Source organism: Ostrinia furnacalis, unplaced genomic scaffold (genome assembly GCF_004193835.3).
Source record: "Ostrinia furnacalis isolate ACB-3 unplaced genomic scaffold, ASM419383v2 OfSCF7393, whole genome shotgun sequence".
NCBI classification, from domain to species: domain Eukaryota; kingdom Metazoa; phylum Arthropoda; class Insecta; order Lepidoptera; family Crambidae; genus Ostrinia; species Ostrinia furnacalis.
Genome location: NW_021137632.1, coordinates 128,867 through 149,008, shown reverse-complemented (window position 1 = coordinate 149,008; position 20,142 = coordinate 128,867). Strand labels below are relative to the sequence as shown.

Genomic DNA, 20,142 nt, shown 5'->3' with positions numbered 1-20,142 from the left:
GACATTATAGGTAAAATTTTATCTTGTAAAGGTAAAGTTTTATTTTATTTAAGTAGGTACCTATTTAATATCGACAAGGAAAAGTGACGTAAGATTTATTTAAACAATATTCTATACAAATATACCACTAAATATTAACAAATAACTACTCAACTAAACTATAACTAAATAAAAAAGGGTAAAAATTAAAATATGTACAAGCTTTAAAAAAAAATTGCTATTTATATTATGTTATTGCTATTTATCTATGAAAATAAGACAAAATATATGTTTTATAAACACTTAAGAGTCATTTACAGTAGTAAAGTTTGAAAAAAATATTGCTGTGAAGTACAGAATCACTTTCGTGGCATCAAAAAATTCAAAACGTTAAAGCTTCCAAACGAGACTCACTATTTGACTGATTTACTGAGAATACACTCTTCACATCAAGCGCTACAATTTTTGTTTACAAAAAGTTGAAATAAGTTAGAAATAAAATTTGCCACGAAGGTGACGATGAGAACCGTGGCGATGAGAAATACCCACTTACGCTTTCGCAAGCCATAATTATGAGGGAGAATGAGAGATCAATCTTCCAGATAATATCTGAGAGTTACTTTCAGACAAAATCTTATGAATACAGCTTCATCTAACTTCAATTCCCGAATAGAAATAGATACACCAAAACCGTAAGTATTCCATACTAGCTATCCGCCCGCGGCTTTGCCCGTGTGGAATTTTGTCTGTCACAGAAAAACAATATCGCGCGCGTATTTGCTCACTGTTTAGACCTACCCTGGACTACGACAAACATTTTAAAACCAAAATCAGCTCAATCGGCCCAGCCGTTCTCGAGTTTTAATCAGACTAACGAACATCAATTCATTTTTATTTATACAGGGTGTTAGGTAAATGGGTATATGAGCCGACACTAGCCCATGTTAACATGGTCATATAAATGGTATGGTGAGGTCAGAAAATTGATATCTTCATTTTAAGTATTTTAATTTTCATACGAATCGGATTTTATAAAATTTATTTTGTATGAAAATTAAAAAAAATAAAATGATGATATCAAATTTCTGACTTCACCATACCATTTATATGACCATGTTAACATGGGCTAGTGTCGGCTCATATACCCATTTACCTAACACCCTGTATAGATAAATGAACCAAAACTGAATATGTGAAACAGGGAAGAGGTAGGGTCTCAGATGGGTCACTTTAGAGGTTTCAGTCACCCCAATTGGATTCAGTCGCCCATCTTGGTCTGCATGGTGTGAAAAAATATATTTTTAGTGTGTAAAACTTAGTTAGCCCTATTATAGGGTTGCTTTTAGTGCGATCTTAAGTGTGCCTTGCAGACGATAGAGCAACGCATTGATTGTTAGGGCCATTTCTTGCAGGTGATGGAGTAAAGTATTGATTAAAAAGCCATAGCTTATCGGTAACTTGTGTAATGCAGGATTGGGGATCCCCAGCCATAAATACTGATGGTTCAAACAGTATCTACTTATATTGTGTAGTGCAACAGCTCGGTATACCATTCGGCCAAAGTTAACAGATTGCGGTGCTTTAATAAACCCTATCCACAGACTAATTAAATAACAAGTACTCAGTCAGACTTTATGACGGTTGAATCACTCCGAATTTCGAAACACATAGTAATAAAGACTAGAGTCTAATTTTAGCCCGCAAAATCCAGACCAAACTGGGAGAGCACCACAAATTGATGTCTTTGATGCGAGTTCAAACAAGTTCGTGTAAATATCACGGACACTATCATTAGTCACTCCTTTTAACTTCATTAAAGGTACATTAATGCTGGACGCAACATGAAAGTTCATTGAAACGGTGTTAGTAAATCCAATGTGGATAGAAACACGATTCTGGAATCCATTTTTATTTGTTTACCGTAGCATACTCTCGTACACCTACATGGTAGCGTAAAATAAAGCATTGTAGGTACCTACTATAGGAGTATTAGTTCTATTTTGCAAATACAAACAGTCTAATCTAGAGATTATTATAAATTATAATGCAGTTATAATAATGATAATGTATGTAAGTATATTCTGCTTATAATAAAACCAACTCAATGTGTACAAAATTAAGTTATGATGACAGATGGCCAACATTTGCCACTGAACTTAGGGCCACGTGTACTTACCGTATTGGTAAGTTTTGAGGAAATGTAGGTATTACCTGTATACAGACTGACTAAATGCTAAGGTACCTTACTATGTATCAGTTGAATCTATACAAAAGTAATTCGAAACATTCTGTATATTCGCATACATATTATTATAGTAGATACAGTAGGTAAGTATGTTTCGATTCGTGACAAACTGAATTTGCTTCCGAAATCGCGTCACGCGAATCCCTCGGGATCTCCTTTTCTCTCAAGACGTGTATTACTATGTATTATGTCCCGTCCCGATACACATCAAAGTTGGAACTACATAAGTAGGTATCCTATAAGCAAAATGCATCCAGCAGATGTTTCTCAAAGTTATAAACATTCATTATAGAGATGACCACGTGCAAGTTAATGGAGCCAATGAAAATAAAGCATGATTCAGAAAAAAAAATATATTAAGCTCGGTAACCGGTAACCTGTTTATCAATTTAGATCTAGTGTGTTCTTAGTTATTTAATTTTTAGCGTTAAGAGTCGCATCTCAAACTAATTTGAAAATTATAAATAACTTGAAAAAATCGAACTGCCTAAGGCGGGATTAGGCAGTTCGATTTTTTCAAGTTATTTATGGGCACTTCTTCGAAATCGCATTCTTCGGCTGATTCATATGGACAAATTTCAAATTCAATTTTAGGTTTGTAACATAGACTCATATGAAAATAGGTACACCCAATAACATATATTTGGATAAGGGACTCGTTTTTGTAAAGTAGTTTTCAAGATATCGACGTTCAAATATTTTGTACCCATATGAATCAGAATTTGTTACATATTAATCAAAAACAGAAATAAAATTTATGATATTTATGTACAATTGGCTCTAAATTAAGAAAATAATCTTATTATAACAAAAACAATGATCTGTTGTTATAAAAAAATGCAACGATTCCACAATAATTCGTAAAAAAACATTTTTTTGAAACTTTAGTATACCTCCATAATATTTTGTCATCATCATAATCATTTCAACTGAACATAAGCCTCTCCCAATGATTTCCATAATGACCGGTTGGTAGCGGCCTGCATCCTGCGCCTTCCTGTGGGAGGAGGTTCTACATTGAGCTTTCCGGCACGTAGCTTCCACTCCAGAAACGTGCTATCCCATCAGCCATCATTTCTGTATACTATGTGTCCTGCCCATTATCACTTCAGCTTGCTAAAACATCGGACTATGCCACCATGCGACTTTAGATCGTTTACGGATCTCCTCATTACAGATTCGATTGCATAAAAAAACAAGCATAGTCCACTCCATAGTACACTATGCAACTTTGTGGTTCGTAAGCCTACAGCGAGAGGCCGCTTTTCAGAACAATTTGTCATCACTGATAAACACACACTGGATGTAGACCTTTATATTATGGCACTAAGGTATTTTAGATGACTCTACTGAGCTGTATCACTTATCCAAGCTATTGTTGTTAAGACGTCCACCTACAAGGTGAAGAAGGTGAGATGAGCTTATAGAGGTTGTAGCAATGGCAATCAGTTAATCTCGAAATCATTGGAGGCCTATGCTCAGCAGTATATTATTATGTGCTATGGACGCCATAAGTGTAGCTGAAATAATAATAAAAGTAAATAAATCGTTGGGCAATTTCATACAGCGCCATTTAGCTACAAAATAAGCAACGAATATGCTTGTGTTATGGTTGCTAGCTTAACGGATATACTACTTATTTACTGTTTAAACACAAATTATTATTAACATAAAAATGATAAGGTTTTTTTTTATTCATAACAAGACCGCAATCGCACCTGGTCTTAAGTGAGATGCAGTCTGGGATGTCATTCTTAGTTAAAAAACCCTTTTTTGGTGCTTGAAAGACCAAAAACTAATTTATTTTATGATTCATATAGGGCCCTGACCATATGAATCACGCACAGATAAATCAGTTTTTTGCCTAAAATCGAGCAAAACTCGTCATACATACAGACTACAGTGTTGTCATTTTTCTACATGATTCTATAACCCAAAAGCATCACAAGAAAGACAGATTAGATTTTTAATGCAATAATGTAATTTTATAAAGTAGGCATTGTAATCAGCATGCCACCTGAACCAAGCACAGATGAATCAAGTATTTGCCTTCGTCACACCGGGTTCTAAGCCAACCAGCTCCACGTCTGCCTTCTAGCTCATCCGTTGCAAGATGGGCTTGCCTCCACGCCAGAAACCAGACTCTCATGACTAAAACCTGACCAGTTATGGTCAAGAACAGCTCACGCCATATGAATCAGTATTTTATGCCGGACACTGCTTATTTATTTTTTTGCGAACAAACTAACTTAATTAAAATTATGACACATTTTTTTTGTAGAAGGACAACTCATTAGCTTTCGAAATAATTTTAATTTATATTGATATATCAAAAGGAAAATGCTACATCAACCATTTTGTTCCGGAAAATGGCTAACGGACACACCATATGAATCAGAGAATCACACTTCAAATATTTTTATTTTGTATAAAGACAGCAATTATGTCAAAAATGTAATTTGCGCCAGATAGGGCTATAGCTAAGCTATACGAAAAAAAATATTGCATGCCATTTTGTTAGTTGGTTACAGAACTATACCCAAAGACATCGAAAATTTTGCCTCCGAAGAAATACCCTTATAATTTTCAAATTAGTGTGTTCTTGCCGTAAATATACAGGTAAAGCGGTTAGTAAAATCGGTTAGTGTAATTAATTAAGAGTTAGTTTCATGAATCAATTTAAAGACATAGCTATTCTTTACAAAATAAGTTATGTTTAAATGAGGAAGTTTTCATGATACAATTAAAATAAAGGTCCAATTTAGGTAAAGGAAATTATTTTAGAGCATTGGAGCTGAAGAGAGTGTGGCAATACTGAAGTAAAATTCAAAGACTACAAATGAAAATGGACTTACTTTTTCGTAATTTGTTGAGTGGTTACGTGGGTATTTCTTTTAATTACACATCACTTTTAGTATTAGTAACTAATGTTTTACAAAATTATGTTAAAATCGATTTACAAAACTACACAACTAGAATCACTTCATTTACAAATTGATTAGTGCTATTTACAGATGAGAGCTACATTATAAGTAGAACTATTCACATATTTTTACAATTTGGTTATTCTAGGGTTTTATTTATAGTTACTGCATGCGTTTCGATAATAATCATTCGCATCAATAGCACTGCAAAGTAGGTGGTGGAGCGGATTGCCGCGTTTTGCGCATGTGCGAACATTTTGAGGTTATGCTTTCTCCCTTGTTGTGCATTATTGAAGGAAAGAGACGGATGCTATCCAGAAGGACATGCGCAGTGTTATTGATGGGTGTGTGGCGGGAACGGCGGGCACGGAACACATTGCGGCAAGTATGGCTAGTTCCATTGCTGCGTTTTGTTTGACGCGATGTTAATGAGTAAACTAAAACGATCGATGTATTGTAAAATTCGTGTTGTGGTTACTTCCTCCCCTTGACCATGAATTTTAGAGCGGCAGACGGAATGAATACAGTACTTACCTAGTTGATTGTTAGGGCTTGTAGGTAGGTATCTCATATGCCAGGGTCGAACCTAAATCAATAAATCACTCGGTGTCGCCACAAGTCGCGGAACTCGTTAAATATTTAAGAAGTACCTAAAGATTTGTGTGAAATCGGCTACGTTGCCTGATAACTTCTATGTACCTACTAGGTAGGTAATTTGATTTTACTTTTTTAAGACCTAAGTAAAATATGAAAAGATATTATGTGTGCAATAGTAGGTGTATAATTTTGAAGGAATATAGGAATATTATTGATTATTCTAAAAAAAACTACTTGACAAAAAAATTAAAAAACGTAACTTTATTCTTCTATTGTAGGACGTGAGATATAAAAGATGATTTACCATTAATTAATATAATAATATTAAGTTTATAAATTAATACTAAACTCTAAAAACGAACAGTGCCCCTAAACAAAATAATTATAATATTAATCAACAAATTAAGTATAGTTAACTAAAAGCTAAAAGAACCTTATTAAAATATTTGAAAACTACATAGAAATACACTTTGACGGGCCAGGGGGATCTGAAGATTTGTAATGGGGTGGATCTGGTTGAGGACCTACTCGACTCTTCAAGGTCTTGGTCAGCCGCCAGCATCGTCCAAACATTGGCTTTTGACGTAGCACACTGTCGCCCATCCTCCAACCATACTCCCAGTTGCTACACTCTGCGAAGTAAAACCTCCTTTCGGGCAAAACTTTGCCGCGTTTGTTCAAATACTCCATCCTACCGTAATCCGGTTTTGATTTATAAAAGATCTCGGTGATCTTTGGGTCGACCGGTCGCATGATCGGATCTGTGTTTAAGTCAGTATTGGGGCGAACTAATCTTGGGTCGACTTTGGGGTCGCCTAGACCGATGTCAACGACGGAATGCCCATGGCGGAGGTTCGCTACTCCAGGGATAAAAGTCCCATCTCTTATGGGAACTTTTCGTCTGTTGTAACCAGCCACAATATGGTCTCTAGTGATGGTAGCCATGCCTTCAACCATGTTATGGGCAGTCACATCGCTTTCGAAGTAGTTAGTAGGTTCCCTGGTCAAAGTAGCCGCCTGTTGGATAGAGGCTTTATGTTTGTGGATCCAGTTGAGTCGCAATCGATTCTCCTTTTCATAGTTCTCTTTTAGAAAGATGATAACTGCCGGGTTGGTGATGTCTAGGAGAGGCATTTTGGTAAATTATTAAAAAACAGTTCAGTTTGTAACAAAATTCAATGTTGACAAACTGTCAAAAATTCTTTTTTTATAATGCCTAAAGGCCAAAGACAATATTCCAGTGGCTTAGATAACGTGACACTTGTAATTTCGAAATTTCTTCGCTCATCAACTTCGGCGTGGTTTTGGTCGCTTCGAAAGATTTTCTAAATTACCTACAACTGTCACGTTTTCTGTTTTAGATATTGGACTGTGATTTTTTTTTAACTTTCCTGCTCCGCCAAGGTTGACTGGGAGAAAATACCATAATTTTAATTATTACCTACTTTTGTACCATATTTAACGTGTAAAAGATGGATAAGTAAAGTATGAAAAACAAACAATTATTTCAAAATTTGTTTAATCATAAATAAATAACATTTTTGTTTGGAACAAAACAACCTCCATATTTATTCACACACCATACAACTCTTCATTTAGTGAATTACAGTTATTAATTCTCTAATTACTTTCTAATAATACTTACAGCGATTCTTAACATTAGGGTTGTACATATTTTATTACCACAATAATTTGAGATTTTTTTTTTTCAAGTAAATATCTAACGCTTATAGAGAGAATTATTCCAATTAGAAAATATTATAATATACAATTTTTCTTTTATGGCGAAATTGGTCAAAAGTTTTGTTTGGTTACAAAATTTGTATGGGAACGAAAATATAATTATCCAAACCATTCAACACTACGTACCATTTTGATGGTTGAGAGAGCCTTTGATGTTTTGGGAAAACTGACATTTTTGGAAAAATAATATTTCATTTTTATTTACAGCATTTATAGGAGAAATATAGTGAATTTTGATAAAGTTGATTAGAATAGTCTCATAGAAGGTAGACACATAGACAGCGTTAGAAATATACCGCTAAGAAAACGGTATATGAAATTAAAATGCTATCCCAACCATTGATTCCAATTGCACTCGTTAAAAGCGTTTTTAATGAAAATCTATCAATTTATATTAGAAATAGTCTCAACTATGAAACATGATCATTAGAAATTTTAATTAAACTGCATCTTCTTGGATCAATTTCAAAAAATAAAATTGATATTTAAAACATAGAACATTCTGCAGTTTAGCAATAATTCATATTTTTTCTATATGTTACGGTTAATGTGATAAATTGAAAATTATTAATAATAACCGGTTATTATGAATAATTACCGACAGTCGCGGTGAAAGTGATAAATTAATCACATTTAACAGTGATTATTTAATAATTCAACCTTAGTACTAACAAATTTCATAAAAGAGAACAACATCTTGTGTACGTGCTCGTGTACAGCCAAACTTTTGAACGTTTTGATATCATATATTAATATAATTTGGCATAATGAGTTTGGAATGTTTCTTGCATAATATTACTTTTCTATGATGCCTATAACATAATGTTTTGATTTAAAGTGAAAAATAGGTTAAGGTGCGGCGGGGGGGGGCCTTGGGGCACCCCTAAGCCGCCTATTTAGTTTTATACACACATAAATGACCTCATATTAATCACATTTACCAAATCATGCGGTAATTATTCATAATAACCGGCGATTATTCATAATTTTCACATTTATCACTTTGACCGTAACATATACATTACATAAAAAAATTTGATTATACATTTTGTATATTTTAATTGACATAATAATTATTAATTACGCGTTTTTATTAACGGACGACACAAACAGCAGGTAATATGATACAAAACAATTAATTGGAATGGTTCTTGCTACAACCACAAAAGGGGAAGGCCCGCTCGATTATATGCACCAAATGGGTTAAATATTGCAAAAAATATACTAATCAACATAATATTCAAAAAGTTTTCATTTACCTTTGCCTTCTTGCAAAAAGGATGTAATAATATTTTGTAAATGAACGGGAAAAAAACAATCAAAAATGGTTACAAAGGGTTGTTCGAAAAAACAATTAATCTCAGAAAAAAAACCAGATAAAAAACAGTTACAGAAAACGTAAGAAATATAGACTACAATAATGCTATTTCTATGCTACAGTATGCCATCATAACCGAGCGAACTTCTAGTCCCTTTTCCAGTGCTGCCAATACTTTAGTAGCCTGTGACGGAAAGCTTAACTAAAATCACCAATAGATTGCAACGATGACATTATCTTCTTAGGTTATGCGCGCACTGATAACATCTTTCTCTTTTACACTTTCATAAAGAGAAAGAGAGAGATAACATACTATTTGAACTTATCTATCCAAGAGACATACTGTCACGGTGACAAAAGTGAACCGTGCGCGCGCGCCTTTACAGCATCTATTGGTCAGAGTTTAGTCTCCCAAAAATCCACAAGCCACCAAATATCGGGCGCATCAAGCATCGTGGAATCTTACGCAGTTGCAATACGTACCATTTTGCAATACAATTGTAAAGCTTGATGTGCTAGCACTGTATTTGTGGTTTAACTGTCAGGCGTAAAACTATTGCGAGGCGGGCGTTCCGTACAGAGCGACTACAAAACTGAATATTATTTAAATCAGAACCCGATTTCATAATAAGTACATTACTTACCAAAAATTACGCTTCGTTAATAATTTAAGGTCCTATTTACATAATGTGCGATTAAAATTTTAAGAGATTACAATGTGCACGTGTCTATTCTGTTATTTTACAAGTTTGAAACAAATGTTAATAAAAATAAAAGAAATAAAAAGCTTATTTCTTAAATACTTTACAACACGTGTACATTATAGTCACATATTATTCACTATACCCTTGTCACATACACATTATATGGTTATACATTCATTTCCCGATATGTAGGTCATGATTCTATGTATCTGATGGATATATTTCACGCACAAGTCAAATTTTACACGAACATAATAATGCCAAACTCTATAAATATACATTTTAATACTCAAAGCTTGAATGTCTTATTATATGTTTTATGAACAAAAACAATTTAGCACTATTCAAAATTTTTGGTATTTTGGTCATATATTTGATAAAAACTACGTTAGACATGACGTATAGGCCCTGTTCATTAGTTTCAAATAATTCATCAATATAATATTAAATGTTCATTACGAGTATCTTAAATGATACGAAAACTATCGACACACGAATGACTTCATGTAATACGTAGGAATAGACGAATGAGGTAAATCAAAACATTTAGGTACATACATTATAAATTTCTTAAAATTATTCATGTAAAGCTAAATGAAGTGTACAAAAATAGTGCGAGAATCCTGATAACTTATCGATAAACGCCTTGCGTTAGGTGAATCATCTCGAATTCAACTAAATCATCATCTAACTACACGAATATCACACAACGTTGTTTGTAACGCAAGTACCGTTCACTCTCGTAAAGGACCTCGATTTCAAGCCAATAGGAACATGAAAAAATATGGCGGCAAAACATACGGAATCGTAAGCTCAATAAAACCCAATCAGTTACAAAACCGTAACTTATAAAATAAAAAGATAAACATCTAAAATGCAAAACTATATCGTTATTGAGTAACACATTGTGCTAATAGACACTAAAATGTATCTTTACACTAAAAACTTAACGTTGGACGATTTGGCTTCGCTATTGGCCTTTGAAATGAGGTTTGGACGCTATCCGCAAATAAGACGCGTTTCACTATATCACATAAATGTCCGTCTCATTTTGTATTTAGTTTAGCTCGTTCATGTTTGAGAACTTGCTGGAATCCCGCGGTATCGCTAGGACGTTGTTGCAAAGGAGTCCTACAACGGGGTTTTCGATATTTTCATATTTGGAGTTGGACTCTGAAGACAGACTCACGGCTCCGCTGCTATCGCCTTCGTAAGTGTTCTCTGTGTCATCAACGTTTTGCGAGCTGATGCTAGATTTGTCGTTTCGCTCGTTGATGTGGTTTTTCTCGAGACCGTACTCGATTTTGTCATTGTTTTTGTCGTTGTTCGCGAGGTCGATCCAATGCGCCCGATTGCTCTTCACTCTATCGAGCATTGGTTGTAAAGATGACGACAGTACTGCGAATGCCTGAAAAATAATATAGTTTTTTTTAGTCTAGTACATCTTTAAAATCAAAAGCTTAGCTTTGTAGAATGTTCATGATATTTACCTCGTAAATAGGCAAGCAAATCGTATCAATGAATTTGACTTGCATAGCAGGGAGTTCGTCTTCTTTGTCTCGGTTCATTATATCCTGAAACAAAATAGGTATTGTAAATATTTGTTTTCGTTCTCGTTCAATATGTACAGGTGATGCAATTTCAATTAAGGTCCTTTTACACTTCTTCAAAATACCCAATAGATAAGAAGTAGTAAGAGTATTGTTCGTAACAATTCAAGGGTAGGTGTCTCGATGGTGGCCTTATGACGGGCCAGGGCTTGGTGATGGCGGCGGTCTCTGGGCGCGCTACCAGCGACACTACGGGCGCGCTACAAGCGACACTCACTATGGGCGTCAGGTTGAGGTTGTGTCGCTCCAGGTCGCCCTGGCGGAAGAACTCGCCGGCCACGAGCGCGGCCACGCGGCGCTCGACGGGCCAGGGCTTGGTGATGGCGGCGGTCGCTGGGCGCGCTACAAGCGACACTACGGGCGCGCTACAAGCGACACTCACTATGGGCGTCAGGTTGAGGTTGTGTCGCTCCAGGTCGCCCTGGCGGAAGAACTCGCCGGCCACGAGCGCGGCCACGCGGCGCTCGACGGGCCAGGGCTTGGTGATGGCGGCGAGGTCGCACGCCGTCATCAGCATCGCCCGCAGGAGCCCGCGACGGTCCTCGCACTCGCCCCACGCGACTGTCACGCAGCGCTCGCTGCTCACCAGCTCGATGAAGGGCTTGCGTTTGCTGGAAACAAGTAATAATTTTATTTTAAAAAATATTTATTGACAGTCACACATTCTTTTTAAAATTCAGTGTCTTTAGTCCTGATTAGTGTCCGACCGAAACTAGTTTTACGACCGAAACCGAAACCGAAAACGAATTTCGGCAACGGTGTCTATTTCGGCCGAAACCGAAACCGAAACCGAAACTTCCTTACAAGGCTCATATTTTGAGGGAAAAATAAAGAAAACGTTATTATAATCAGTCAGTCTTTATTGTTTTCTCTTTAAATCACATAGATTTTCATGGTAAAACAAGTGTAGTTTCAAACCAGTAATAGTTTGCCTTCTAGGCTCGGAACTTCCTAGTGAATATAATTTATTGCACTGTTCACTTAGCTTTAGATAAATCAGATGGTTGGATCGCCTTGTCAACAATGCCAGCTGCATTTTTTTTTGTCTGCGTAAATATGACCATATCTCCGCTTACCGTTCTCAGCTTCAATGGCTGCCTCTCCCGCTTCGACGCAAAGTCAGAATTCTCTCTACCCTTTTTTAATTCTAAATGATCCCAACTCTCCTTCATATCTTAAGTCTCAGTTTAACCTTCTCAGCTCTACGCACTCACGTCAGCTCCGCTCCTCCAACAAGTCCGTTCTTTCCACTCCTCTTCACCGAACTGGTTTTCTCTCCGACTCCTTCCGTCTCCAGGCCATAAGGCTCTGGAACTCTCTGCCTGAAGAGACCAGGCAAGCGTCTAATAAGTTTTCTTTTAAAAAAATCTGTCCATAACCACTTCCTTTAAATGATTTCATCTTCATGAATTGTAATTTCAGTTTAACTCAATCATCTATTCTATGTATGTATTTATTTATTGTATATTTTATATATTATTGTATATTTTATGTATTTATGTAGCATATTTGTTTTTTTTTTTCTCTTTGCACTAGAAGTACCGCCAAACAAATTTCTTTTCTGCTCAACCCAAAGGTAAACTGGTCGAGAATGCTTTAGTGCATTAAGTTCGCCTTAAGTACAAATTTATTTTGGCATTAAAGTTTAAATAAATAAAATTGGCTCTGATCGGATTCATTCACTCATTCAACGCGCCGAACATGACCGATAACAGCGCGGAAACTCCCGAATGCACATTCGGTTTCGGTCGTAGTTTCGGCAAGTTTGCCGCCGAAAACGAAACTAAACCGAAACTCGTATTTTTACCGAAACTCAACCGAAAACGAAACCGAAACCGAACATTCGGTCGGACACTAGTCCTGATGATAGAACTAAGAAAAAAAAAGCCCGTGACAATAAGGGATTATTCCCACATCTCGTTCCTACCGCTGCAACTCCTATGTAGCCAGGATCTACAGCTTGACCGCTAATAAAAACCGAACCAGCGAAGGTCAAGTTTGTCTCGTGACAGTAGGACCACGGGTGAAAATTGAATGTAAATGACTACATGAATCAGTAATTACAACTCGACGAGCGAAAGATCCAGCCCAGCGATCTTTTGCATGTCGTCAGCGGGCTAGATATGACAAATCGAAGAGAGGATAGAATGAGGGAAACCTATGTCTAATAGTGGACTATTATGGGCTGTTGAGTGTACTTTGGGCAGGGCACATAGTGTGCAGAACTGACGGCCGATGGGGCAGCAAGGTTCTGGAATGGAGGCCGCGTACCGGAAGGCGCAGCGTGAGACATCCACCTACAAGGTGGACCAACGACATCGTAAAGGTAGCAGGGAAGCGCTGGACGCAGGCCGCTACCAATCGATCAACGTGGAAAGCATTAGGGGAGGCCTATGTTCAGCAGTGGACGTCCTATGGCTGACATGATGATGATGATGTGTGTACTTTAATGAAATCCAACAAATTTTAACCAACCTGAAATAAACAGCCAAATCGGTGGACAGTATAGCGTCTTCGAGCACTTTGACGACCTTCTCGTAGTCGTCCGAAGACAGATTCGCCAGGATCTGGTTCCCGGGCGAGTTGAGGATCATCAGGCACTGGTCGAAGTGGTGGTGCTCCATCGTGGATGTTGAGTACAGCTGGGCGAGCGGTGATGATGCCCTGGAAAGATTTATCAATTCGCTTTAAAATAGGGAATTTAAGAACAGGTGGAAAGATGACAACGACAAACATGTTTTTCTATGATTATGGTTTTGTATTTGGCCAAATCCCACCACCACCCATGGTTCTTCCTGCCTCACGGCGTACGAACCGAATCTAGGGAGAGCGCGCGGGTACTTACTCTGGGCTCTTTTCCCCGGGCGCTTTGCTTGACTCCCTATAAATTTCTCTTATCCATGTCCCTTCTCATTGTCAATTTTCCCCCTTCTGGAGCTTGACACCACAAATACGGTACTTCGCGTCGGGCTGCTAACGTTGATGAATGTCATCACTTCTTCTCATAACTTCGCCTGATTGTGTGCCAGGAGTGCGCGAACTCGCGCATCGCGATCCAATTACTACGACTACTCGTGAGGTCCTGGTGATAACAGGTATTGTATTTGGTCAGTACGCCGACGACCTCATAAAGGTAGCAGAAAGGCGCTGGATGCAAGCCGCTACCAAGCGGGCAATATAGAAATCTTTGTGGAAGGCCTATGTTCAGCAGTGGATGTTTGGGCAGTACAGGTCTGATATTGGACAGATGTATTGCTTGTTACATCATGCTCTCTCTACATTAGATTTCATCATTATCATCAGGTAATTTGGTCCCCACTGCAGGAGGACGACTCTATATTATTTACCAGGTGTAAATCAAATTAGCCTACATTCCTTATATTGGTCCTCTACTCTGCTGGAACTAGGTTTACGTAATCGCTAATAAGGCCGTTCGGGCAAGCTTGAAATTTTCAACAATTTTCTTTCCTCATATTCTGCTTCGGGTGGTTGGCAGTAGGGTGAAATTTTTATTGATTATAACTGCAAGAGCGGTCTGTGTATGTTGACCACTGGCTAACTGCTCGAGTGGCCGTGTACGGTGGGCCTAAAGCTTCAATTAAACTTGTCATTGGTCGCGCGTCCTGTCATTGGCCTATGATCTCATCGGCGATGGCGATCTGTACGCGTTGGTTTGGTTGAAGCTTAATAAAAAAATATGTACTTACTTGATCTGAAAAGAGTTATTGGTCCCCCGGTGATCAAGGTCGTGGCACAGGCAGCCGATTATCAGCGCCAGGCACTCCAGCTCGCCGAATATCTTCCACCACTGCGTCTCCTGCAATGTAAACCGCTGCGTGAAAAATTAATTATTTTATATTAGCATGCTTTGTACACGACACAACACATAGTTTGGGGACTGTAGGACTTGAATGAAGTGTGCTTAATGAGAAGCTGTGCTCGAGTCAAAAGAAGTGGATAGTAAAAAAATACCCACTGGCAAAAGCGTTTCTTGAACAGCAAATATTTTAGCAATCAAAGGAAATAATAATCAAAATAAATTGGTAACGTAAGCCTAACATACTCATGCTTAAACTCAAAATTTGTACTATGGAGAATTGGTTACTGAGTAACGGATCATCCGTAATAGTGATAGACATTAACATAGGGCAGTCTTTTCCAAATTTTTAGGGAGATTACATAGAGGTATTTTTCATTAAGGACATGCAAAAAATCAACTACAACATTCATCAACCATGTAAACTTACAAATGATTAAGATAGTATAAATAGCACATAAGGCACAAAAGATGCGTTTATGTGCCGAAAAAACACCTCTATCAGTCTCCTTTAAATTCTAAGCTATAATTAGTAAGTCATCAATATAAACTCACCGTCAGTATAGCGAACATCATTTGGGCAACATTGAAAGCATGCCTCCAGTTATGGTACGTCACATTCCTGTAGTTCTTCTTGACGCTCAATAACCACCGGCAGAGGACGCTGTAGTCTATATGGAAGCGTTCCACGAAGTCTAGATCTAGGAACATTCGCAGACATGCCGTGAGGGTGTCGTCGTCTGAGAGGTCTATGTCGTCGAAATCCAGCTCGTGGAGGCTGAAGTGGACTGATGATGGTATCCTTAGGGTCTGGAATGAAAGAATATTTAAATTAGAATTCATCTGATTAATTAGAGCTGCCTGAAAGACTAACGCCCGTAATCACAAACATCACTTTGAGGTCTCACAGTGCGCGTGGACGCTCGCTCAGGGTGATGAACCAATCACAGATCTCTATTCAACGCCATTTGCTGCTACAATTAAGCAAGCATCGTTTGTGAATACGGGGTATGGCTGAGTTGCACCACCATACTTTAATGGTAACTATAACAATAACCTGTGTTTTTTGTATGGAGTTTTACAGAGTTTTGACGTTTGTTAAAGCAGGTAAGATGGTGCAACCAAGCCCTAGAGTAACAATTGGGACAGTTAGAATTTAGAAATCGCCTCTCGGAGCGAATACCTACAATCTAAACAAAGAACGCCGGGTCGAAGCGAATTCGGAATCACAATTTATCAAGCTTGTAAATTTGTCTAGGCTGCTCCCTTCAGATGGAAATTCATTTAAGGCTTGATTGAAAAACGGAAAATCGATACCTAAGATCCAATAACTATACTTAAAATTATAACTGGTGTCAACAGACCTAATTAAAACACAAATCATTAAATTAATTAAGAGCTAATATTGTTATTTAAAGTTACAGATTTCCTCGAATGGCCACAAAAGTGGCCGAAGCAACCACTTCAGACATAGGTTAGGCATTACGTGATATCCAATACCTCTTTGAAAAGGTAATTTACAATAAATTCCAGTGAATACAATTTTTGCTCGAGAGAAAACCGGATAGATTTGGATTTTTTGTTCAACTGCTCCAGACAGAGAAAGGAAATGGCGAGTCACTAGCTTGCGCGCCAATTTCTTATCTCCTACATTTTAAAATACGAATTTTTTCTAGAAATACGTTTGCGCAGAGCCCACGCAAAATTTAAACTGTTCGATTTGAAAGAAAAAAGACAAATGACTGTCGCTATGTGTTAAGCTTTTTTATTTTTCATGTCTATTGCGCCAGTATTTTAAGTATCGATGTTGGAGTATCGATAATAATTATCGAAGCGATTATAAATAATCGTGGGAAATGACAATTTATTCATAATCAAAATCAAGATTAACTTACCCGTAACCGTTGAGCGTCGTCTAACGAAGCGGACGCGTGGTAACTTAACACCTGGAATTACACAAATCGCTCATTAAAAATAATGAAACCGATAGGTGATCGATAATATCGGAATATCCTTGCATTAATGAAGGCACAGAAATGTCACGAGTCATGATCAAAGGCTGTGGATAATGTTAATTGGTCTAAAAATGTATCCTATAATTTTGCCCTTCGGAAAATATCTCAATATTTATTACTTGTATACGCCTACTTCAGGACGCTTACACACGTCACACGTCCCAAATTAGTTATATTTCCCAATAATATAATTAAAGGGGGTGTTGAAAATTTAAAAGAAGCGGTGGAAAAAATTAAATAACTTGTCACTTATGCAGGTCTTTACATTTACTATGTCTGTGCTGTGCAGGATAGCCGCCGAAAATAAATTGCCTCGAGAGTAACTTGTAACTTGCATCGTTACACGTTGGCTGTTATTGAGATGTATGTCTCTGCATTGCCACTATGTTTATTTTATTTTCTAGTTTTATTTAGGCACCGATACGGTCTTTATTTTTTATACAGGTACCTTAGAATACCGCAGGTGCCATTCAGGTACCTTCAGAGTAACAATATAAAAAGGCACCGTAACCCTCGGAAAAGCACTAATTAACACAAATCAAATAAATCAAATCAAATAAATTTATTTGCTTAAAACATGGTGATATACATATATATGGACAACAAACCTACACAGTGTCAGCTCAAAACTCCGCCACAAGAGTGGCGTTGTCAGTAGCCTTAATTAAATCTTCCTGCGTGCAGTTGTTTGGGCAATCCGGCTACTGGGATTGCAATTAACTGGGACCGCGGTCCCAGTCGCTAGATCCATAAAAAAATAATATTTTTCTTCCAGCGACTAGGACCACTCACAGATAACTTAAAAAAGATTATTATTCAAGCCAAAATCGGTACAGTACTAAAATTTATGAGTGGTCTCAGTCGCCGGAAGAAAATTATTAATTTTTTGCGGATCCGGCGATTGGGACCGCGGTCCTAGTTAATTGCGGTAAACCTCAAAAAAGATTTTTTTTTATGTGACAGGAGGCAAACGATCACCTGATGGTAAGTGATTACCGTCGCCCATAGACACCCGCAGACCCAGGGGCGTTACAGGTGCGTTGCCGGCCTATCGCCAGCGTATCTTCGCTCTCCTCTTGAATTAGATTTGAAGAAGCTACTCACATCAAGCGTGACGCTCTGCTTGGCCATGGCCGTGATGGCTTTCTCGTACATATGCGTGTTGTGGATGCCCATCCCGCAGAATATCGCGAACGCCTCCACGAAGTTCTCGTCGTTTTTGGTAAATAACAGCTCGTCGAATTTGTTCACCAGCTGGAAGGTAAATTACTGGTGTTATAAAGTCGTCAATGTATAGAGCACTGGCAGACGCAGGCTTGGGCTGTGTAAAATTTTTTAATAATAAATAAATAATGCCCGTTTTCACCATCAATCCCTAATTTTTAAGTGACCCCTATGACATCAAAATTCCTGATAAGTGTTACCATAGGGGTCACTTACAAACGGGCAGACCGAGACTGAAACGGACTGCACGTCAAGTTTTGATAAACAATATTTTCAAGTGACAATTCATATTCGAAACTACACAAATCTGAACTAATAATTTGTCTGAAAATTAGTCTTATCGTTTATCTAAAAAATCCTTTTACGTTTTGGTGTCATTAACGTGTTTCGCAATACAAAGCGTAACAATTCCGCCTTCCTGATTTAATTACGTCAGGCAACTCCCACAACGGCCTCCGGTATAACTGATAATGCGTCCCGCACCGCGTTAAGTAGCAAGTCCACAGAAGTTTTCCCCGTCAAGAAAGTGTTGTAACGGTTCCCAACAGTGGTACACGGACCACCGGTGGTCCTCAGGAGTTAAGATATGGTCCGCGAACGAGGTCCCGGCTAATCCTGTCGGACCCCCATTGAGCGTGACGGTCCGTAAGGCTCCTTGGTCATTTAGTACCCAAGGCTCCGACCACTATGCGGCAGAAGGAAAACCTCAGGTGTTTAGTGGATTCGAGCCTCATGTAGTCTGCTGCCCCCTGGTGGTAGATATGTGAACACTTCCTGGGTTACAAAAAAATAGTCCGCAAACGATAGACTTTCGCGTGTCATGAGAGAGTTTATGTAATAAGTATTTACCGAACTTGTAAAGAAGAATGCATGCTCAAAAATCTTACTATGAATGTACTTTCTAAATCAAGATGTCTTCCTTTTAAATAATATTTATTTTAGATACTATTTGGTTTTAGTTTAGTTACAATTTTTTAAATGGTCCTGCGAATAGTAAAGATTAGTGGTCCCTGGTCCAAAAAAGGTTGAGAACCACTGCAACTGTTATAATAACGAAATTAAGAAAACAAGTTGCAAAGTCCTTTAAGACGACCCCTCGGGCATAATCCGCCATTGAGCTTACTTTACGCGCCCATTGTCATACTCTTTGAGTGTGTTAGCGAAATGAGTGTGGTTTATTGAGTTGACTTCTCATAATGTTGGTATTCACTTGGGTGTTTTCTGTGTAATTACTAGATCTTATTCTGGAGTAATATTAAAGATTTGGAACTTATGATGGTCATCATATAGGCATGTATTTAAAAAGGTAACTTGCCTTCTTACATTTGGACCCTAACAACGCTTTGAGACAAACATTAGTAAGGACTTAGAAGAAACGTTTAAACAAACTCAGTCTCCCAATAACTAATAAGTTTGCTTGCTAAGTTGTCGTTCCCGTGGATTTGTAAAGCTGTAAACATTGTAAAGTCTCACCAAAATTCGTTCAATATTTTTTACACGAAGAGTTAACACAAACATCTGTTTTTTTATTGCAACATTGATAACTCTGTTGATTTGGTTATCGGTACGTATACAAACATTCAAACCTAACGAGCCTTTTACGCGCACATTTTCATTTCACCGCAAAAATACGTTTCAAAGCGTTGTACGTAATATTTTCCGTTTGACCGATAGATAAGGCAAAAGCAATTCTGCATAATCAAACTCGTTTGAATAGCAAGCTAAAAGTTTAATGGTGCATGGTCCATTACTTCCAATGCTTACCTATTCTATGATATTTCGCTCTTATGTGAGAAATAAAAATGCTTTTGGTCATAACGGTTGGATATTTTGGGAGTTGTAAGGTCTCCCAAAAGACATTTCAAGGGTTTTATCTGTTCGGTATTCATAATGTTACATTAGTACATCGTTCATCATCATCAACTACGTGTGCATGTAGTACCTACGAACGTATGTGCGTTTTTTG

General features: G+C 37.7%; 3 protein-coding genes across 3 annotated transcripts in view; all 3 read right to left on the bottom strand.

Annotated features, from left to right (window-relative positions):
* Positions 1-5,339, bottom strand: part of LOC114364365 (long-chain-fatty-acid--CoA ligase 1) — a 67,079-nt gene extending 61,740 nt beyond the window's left edge. The window contains exon 1 of the mRNA XM_028320500.1: positions 5,080-5,339. The gene's annotated coding sequence lies outside the window, so the exon portion shown is untranslated. The remainder of the gene's footprint in view (positions 1-5,079) is intronic.
* Positions 5,340-6,119: 780 nt separating this feature from the next.
* LOC114364374 (uncharacterized) lies at positions 6,120-6,923 on the bottom strand. Its single transcript, XM_028320512.1, has one exon. It carries the CDS (start codon positions 6,877-6,879, stop codon positions 6,199-6,201), a length of 681 nt encoding a protein of 226 aa, XP_028176313.1. The 5' UTR covers positions 6,880-6,923; the 3' UTR covers positions 6,120-6,198.
* A 1,580-nt stretch (positions 6,924-8,503) lies between these two features.
* Positions 8,504-20,142, bottom strand: part of Pde11 (Phosphodiesterase 11) — a 46,625-nt gene continuing 34,986 nt past the window's right edge. The window contains exons 9-16 of the mRNA XM_028320489.1: positions 18,057-18,206; positions 16,833-16,883; positions 15,493-15,747; positions 14,828-14,937; positions 13,596-13,784; positions 11,338-11,731; positions 11,001-11,084; positions 8,504-10,918 (exon numbers count right to left, since the gene is read on the bottom strand). Coding sequence (XP_028176290.1) covers positions 10,568-10,918; positions 11,001-11,084; positions 11,338-11,731; positions 13,596-13,784; positions 14,828-14,937; positions 15,493-15,747; positions 16,833-16,883; positions 18,057-18,206 — 1,584 coding nt within the window. The 3' untranslated portion in view covers positions 8,504-10,567. The remainder of the gene's footprint in view (positions 10,919-11,000; positions 11,085-11,337; positions 11,732-13,595; positions 13,785-14,827; positions 14,938-15,492; positions 15,748-16,832; positions 16,884-18,056; positions 18,207-20,142) is intronic.

Bases quoted from the DNA above. Each gene is read 5' to 3' on its own strand.
- LOC114364374 (XM_028320512.1), bottom strand. From the start codon at position 6,879: ATGCCTCTCCTAGACATCACCAACCCGGCAGTTATCATCTTTCTAAAA.